Source organism: Pteropus alecto, unplaced genomic scaffold, assembly GCF_000325575.1.
Source record: "Pteropus alecto unplaced genomic scaffold, ASM32557v1 scaffold78, whole genome shotgun sequence".
Taxonomy (NCBI): Eukaryota; Metazoa; Chordata; class Mammalia; order Chiroptera; family Pteropodidae; genus Pteropus; species Pteropus alecto.
In genome coordinates this window covers 13,561,450-13,567,901 of record NW_006443124.1, presented here as the reverse complement: position 1 = coordinate 13,567,901, position 6,452 = coordinate 13,561,450, and the positions used below count along the sequence as shown (strand labels likewise).

General features: G+C 34.5%; 1 protein-coding gene across 3 annotated transcripts in view; it reads right to left on the bottom strand.

Moving 5' to 3' along the window:
- Positions 1-6,452, bottom strand: part of SMURF1 (SMAD specific E3 ubiquitin protein ligase 1) — a 93,698-nt gene that overhangs the window by 28,616 nt on the left and 58,630 nt on the right. For all 3 annotated transcript variants that reach the window (XM_015598129.2, XM_015598130.2, XM_015598131.2), the window contains exon 2: positions 495-533. In XM_015598129.2, the coding sequence (XP_015453615.1) occupies positions 495-533 (39 nt within the window). The remainder of the gene's footprint in view (positions 1-494; positions 534-6,452) is intronic.

The window sequence follows — 6,452 nt, the reverse complement described above, 5'->3', positions numbered from 1 at the left end:
TTACTTTATAGTAGGTGAATTTCTTGAGTTAAGGGGTGATTCCTTCCTTTAGAAAGAAGCCTCTATTTTTTTTTTTTTTTACAATGCCTTTAATTACAAGGCTTTTAAGATGTGATTTAATTTATAAAATTTGACTAACAATTTTACTTAAACCCAGTCATTTTATAGAAAAACATCTCATCTGTATTTGAGATGAGAACTTCCAGCAGAAAGCAATATATTAATGGGTGGAAAGACAGAGAAGAACAGGGTGTGGCTGGAATAGAGAATGAGAGAGAGTTTTTCTTGCATGAGTTACAAATTCTGTGCCTTGGAGCTATGGAGCCTCTATGTTGTAGTCAAGTGGAAAACGAAGTTTGTTCAACCATGGGTTTCTATTTAATAAAGGGCAGGACTTTTAGGAGAATAGACCCAGTGTTTTTTAAGAAGTTTAAAAGTTCAGAAATATGTGAAGAATATTAATATCGTATGAGCAAAGATGGGTATTTACTTACTGAAGAAGTCTTTCTTTGCAAGGTTCTTGGCACATAATACTAAAAACAAACAAAAAATGCTAGCGTTAGCATTTATGGACAAGATTTTCACCAAAGCTAGTAGCTAGGGACTGATTGTGTCCCCCTGCTCCCAAATTCATATGTCGAAGTCCTAACCCCAATGTGGCTTTTGGAGATGGGGCCTTTGGGAAGTGCTTAGATTTAGATGAAGTCGTGATGGTGGGGCTCTCACGATGGGATCAGTGTACTTATAAGAAGAGACCCCAGAGCTTGCTGTCTACAAGCCAGGAAGAAGCCCCTCACCAAGGAATGAATCTGCCAGCACCTTGATCTTAGGCTTTTCCAGTTTCCAGAACTGTGAGAAATAAATGTTTAAGCCATCAAGTTCATTGTATTTTGTTATAGCAGACCAAAATGACTGAGACACTAGTTTATATTTACAATGGAAAAAAAATTCTAAGAATGATCTTTGCCAACGATTGCCTATCAAGTTTAGTACTACATTAAATACAAAACTGACAAGTACCTAAAAAGTGTTTTCTCTTCCAATTAGGAATCAACTATAACAAATACAAAATGCTTTAAACTTAAAATCTTACTTAAACACATTCACATAGGTTTATCAATATGCTCTTATAACTGCTTAGGATTGCATAAACACCAATTCAAACTAAGACCTAAAGTATTTACCTTTTTATCTACTGCTAACGACAACAAAAGGAATTGTGCCTTTCTGATATTCTGATAACTAATACAATTTTGTAAACTTTGGTATGTTGGAGAATAGAAAGCAAAGGGACATGATAGAAAATATGTGACCATCATTAGGCATCATGAAAAGCAAATGACAAAATGTACGTTAAAGCAAATGACAAAATGTACGTATATGCACAATGTTAGCATATAGAGCAAATATAATAAACGCTATTGTTATTATTTTATTAATGAGGTGGTATCAATTAGAGTTAAGAAATTTTATCACCAGATCTTTTACATGATTAAAGCTACTACATCAAGGGAAGATACACCAATGCCTCTTTTATACGGCTTCACAAATTTTGTTAATTTTTAAAAATACAGTGTTTGTTATAAACTTCTATTATTTGCAAAACTATATTCATATAATATATATTCTGCAAATTTTTCACTTAGCATACTTTTTATGTAACATTTTTATCAGGATGCAATTCATATACTATATAATTCATCCATTTAATATGTATAATTCAGTGGTTTTTAGTATACTCAAGGGTTGTACAACCGTCACCACAATCAATTCTAGAACATTTTCGTCATCTCTCAAAGAAATCCCACACCTGTTAGCTCTTTATTTAACCTCAAACCCTGCCAGTCCTAAGCAAGCACTAATCTACTTTATGTTTCTGTGAATTTGCCTATTCTGGACATTTCACATAAATGGAATCATATAACATGTGGTATTTTGTGACATTCTTTCACTTAGCATAATGTTTAGCATAAAGTTCATGTTGTAGCATAAGTCCATTCCATGAGTACATTTTCATAACCGAGTAATAATCCATTGTATGAATATACCACATTTTCTTTACTGATTTATCAGTAGCTAGACATCTGGGTTGCTTCTACCTTTTGGCTATTGTGAATAATGCTATGCAAGTTGCTGCGTAGACATACATTTTTCTTGTAAACCTGTGAGTAGAGTTGCTGAGTTCCATGTTTAACATTTGGAGGAACTGCCAGACTGTTTCCCACATCTGCACAGTTTTATATCCCCAGCAGCAGCGCATGAGTATTCTGATTTCTTTGCATCCGCAACTAATGCTTGTTATTGTCCATCTCTGTGGTTCATATCTCTGTGGTTTTAATTTACATTTCTCTGATGACTAATGATTTTGAGCATCTTTTCATGTGCTTATTAGCTATTGGTATATTTTTTGGAGAAATTTCTATTTATTTTTTTGCCCATTTTTAATTGGGTATTTGCCTTTTTATCTAAAGATAAAATATACTTATCAGATTTGCAAATATTCTCTCATTCTGTGGGTTGTCTTTTCACTTTTTGATGGTGCTCTTCAAAGCATCAAAGTTTTTAATTTTGGTGAAGCCTAATTTATCTAATCTTCTTTAGTTGCTTGAGCTTTGCTGTCATCTCCAAGAAGGCTTTGCTACCAAAGGTCTTAAAGATTTAGTCCTATATTTCTTCTAAGAGTTTTATACTTTTATTTGCTCTAAGTACTCTTAAATTACTCTTACATTACTCTTAAACAGACATTTAGGTCCATAATCTATTTTGAGTTCATTTCATGTGTGATGTTCAAGGGGTCCAACTTCATTCTTTTGCAGGTGGATACAGTTGTTCAAGCACCATTTGTTGAAAAGACTAGTCTTCCCGTTGACTAGTCTCAACACTCTTGTTGAAAAACAATTCACTGTAAATGTGAGAGCTTATTTGTTGACTCTCAATTCTATTCCACTGATTTACATGTCTCTCCCTGTGCCATGATCACCCTATTTTGATTACTGTCTTAGTTTGCTCAGGCTGCTATAACAAAATACTACAGACTAGGTAGCTTATAGGTAACATTTATCACAGTTCTGGAGGCTGGAAGACCAAGATCGGGGTGCCAGCATGGTTGAGTGAGGGCTCTCTTCCAGGCTGCAGACTTCTCACTGTATCCTCACATGACAGAAGAGGCCAGGGAGTTCTCTGGAGTCTCTTTATAAGGCACTAATACCACTCCTTAGGGTTCTACCCACATGACTTTAGTACCTCCCAAAGTTCTCACCTACTAATACCATCACCTTTGCGGGGCAGGATTTCAACATATGAATTTGGGGGGGACACAAATATTCAGAACACAGTAATTACCATAGCTTTGTAGTAAGTTTTGAAATTAGGAAGCATGACGCCTTCAACTTTGTTCTTTTTCAAGACTGTTTTGGCTATTCTGCATGTTAAATTGGCATATGAATTTTAGGATCAGCTTGTCAGTTTCTCCATAAAAGCCAGCCTGGATTTTGTTAGGGATTTCACAGAATCTGTAGATGAATTTGTGGAGTACTGTTGTCTTAACATTAAATTTTCTAATCCATGAACATGAGATGGCCTCCCATTTATTTAGGTCTTCTTTAATTTTGATTTTGTTTTGTAATTTTCAGAGTAAGTTTTATATCTTTTATTAAATTTATTCCTAAGTATTTTATTCTTTTTGATGTTATTACAAATGAAATGGTTTTCTTAATTCATTTTCAGATTGTTCATTTCCGGTATACAGAAATACAACTGATTTTTGTATATTCAACTTATATATTGCAACTTTGTTCAACTCATTCATTAGCTCTAACAACTTTTTGTGTTCTTTTGAATTTTGTATATATAAGATCACATCATCTACAAACAGAGACAGTTTTCCTTTTTCCTTTTCAATCGAGATGCCTTTCTTTTCCTTGCCTGACTGTCCAGTACTTCTAATACAATACTGAATAAAAAGGGTGGGCATCCTTGTCTCGTTTCTGTCCTTAGGGGCAGAGTATGGATCTTTCAGCCATTGAGTATGTCAGCTGTGGGTTTTTTCACAGATGCCCTTTATTAGGTGGGGAGAGTTTTTCCTGTTCTTAGTTTGTTGTTTTTATCATAAAGATGTGTTAGCTTTTATCAAATGTTCTTTCTGTAGCTATTGAGATGATAATTTGGCACCTGTCCTTTATCTATTGATGGTACATTAATCTATTTTCAGATGTTAAACCAACCTGCATTCTGATATAAATTCCTCTTGGTTATGGTGCATAATCCCTAATGTGCTGCTGTATTCGGTTTTTTAATATTTTGTCAAGGAATTTTGTTTTTTGGTCTATAGTCATAAGGGGTATAGATAAGTCTGTAGTTTTTTCTTTTTTTGGTATCAGGGTGATACGGACCTCATACAATGAGTTGGAAAGTATTCTCTCTTGTTCTTTTTTCTTTGGAAGAGTTTGTGAACAATTGCTATCCATTCTTCTTTAATATTTAGTAGAATTCACCAGTGAGCCATCCAGGCCGTCTTGTCTTTTTGTAGGAAGTATTTTTCAATTACTAATCCAATCTCTTTAGTTTTGGTCTATTCAGATTTTCCATTTCTTCTGGAATCAACTTTGGTAGTTTGTCTTTTTAGAAATCTATCGATTTCATCTCAGTTATCAATTTGTTGGCATACAGTTGTTTATAGCATTCCCTGATAATCCTTTTTATTTCTGTATAGTTGATAGTGATATTTCCTATTCATTGTAATTTTTATACCCTTCCTTTCCAATGTAAATACACCACACACACACACACAAACGTTCTTCAGTCTTTTTTGTGGATAGATCATAATTTATCACAGCTTCTTATGGCGTTTTATTTCTTGTTTTATTAAAAAATAAATACTTGTAAAAAATGAAAACCTGGAAATGTGTAAATAGAAAATACATGCCATTAAAACCTCATCGTTACTCTTTGTTTAGCATTTTCTTGGCTAGCCTCATGCTTATTTTCCCCACTGAACTTTAGAATCATTTTGAGCAAGTTAAAAAGATTACTTTATAAATAAATGTGAGAGGAATTTACTGCCTTACAATATCGAGTATTCCCATTTTTGAATGTAGTATATTTATTCATTCATTAAATTCTTCTTTAATGCTCTTACATGACCTTTTAAAGTATTTCATAAAAGTTTTCCACATCTCTCATTGGGTGCACTCTTGAGTGTTTTGTTTTCTGTCACTATTGTGAATGGAGTGTTTCTTTCATTGCATTTTCTAATTGTTATTTGGACACAGGAAAGCTTTTTCTTACACTATTTTAAATCAGCCATCTTTTCCTACTCTCCTAAAGTGGGCCTGTGATGTTGTTTCCTTCAACTTCCCTTATCTTCTCCACAGCTCTGAATGTCTCAAAGGTTCTCATATAAAACTTGTAATGTCCAAAACTGAGGTTGAAATCTTCCCACTACGCCTAAAAACCTGGTCTTCTCCCACTCTCAGGATTCATTACTTCAGAGATCATCAGCAACATACAAGCCAGAAATCTGTGTGTCATGTTTTTACTTCTCAGTCCTTTTCAAATGTGTTGACCTCTTGCCATTTCCACCCTTGTTCAAGCTCCCAACATTAGCTATCACAAAGTAATCTTTTCAAGATTTAAATCTCATGTCTCTTCTCCCTTTAAGCCACAGTGGCTTCCCATTGCAAAACTCCAGACCTGTCATGCTCTGATCCTGATCTACCTCACCTCTCCAGCCTCAGATATTATCCACTAGCTCTGGGCCCTAGTTTTTCTGAGGTGCTGGATTGCTTCTGACTGGAAGGATTCTTGGAACATCTCAAAAAGATTAATCTTTGTTCATGTTTACAAGACTAGCAATGTTTTCATTTAAGGCTCACTCCAGTGGAATTTGGTTATATCATAAAGTGGAGAAGGTCTCAACAGTGACAGCACAAAGAGAATTTTGCCTCAGTTTTGTGCAAAGATCATTTAGGGTCATAGTGAATCTAGTTTAACTAATGGCACATGATTTCTCTTACTGGATTAATTTTGTGATTTTGAGAAAGAATTCTTTTTGTCCAATCTACAAGATATAATGATAAAAGATAATTTGTTACACAGCAAAAAATCCCACACTATCTAGATCTACCACTCATTTTTAAATATATTGTACACCAACAGTGAGCGAGGTTCTGGTGATACGACAATGAACAAAAGAGACATTTACTCTCACAGAAAACAAGAGTTTAGTTTTTCAGTGTGGACCACTGCATGGTTGCTTCAGCTCCAACTCTGAAGTGCCCTCTACTTTGGAATCATGTCTCTTACATCCCATAATTCCCAAATCACATACCAGTTTCCTGATGCTGGGAATAAAGTTAGAGCAAATTACATAATGTTCACTTAGCATCTCAAAATATATGGAAGGGCAGTGTTTTGCTAACTTGAACATTCATTTAGTAAGACAAGCTTCTTCA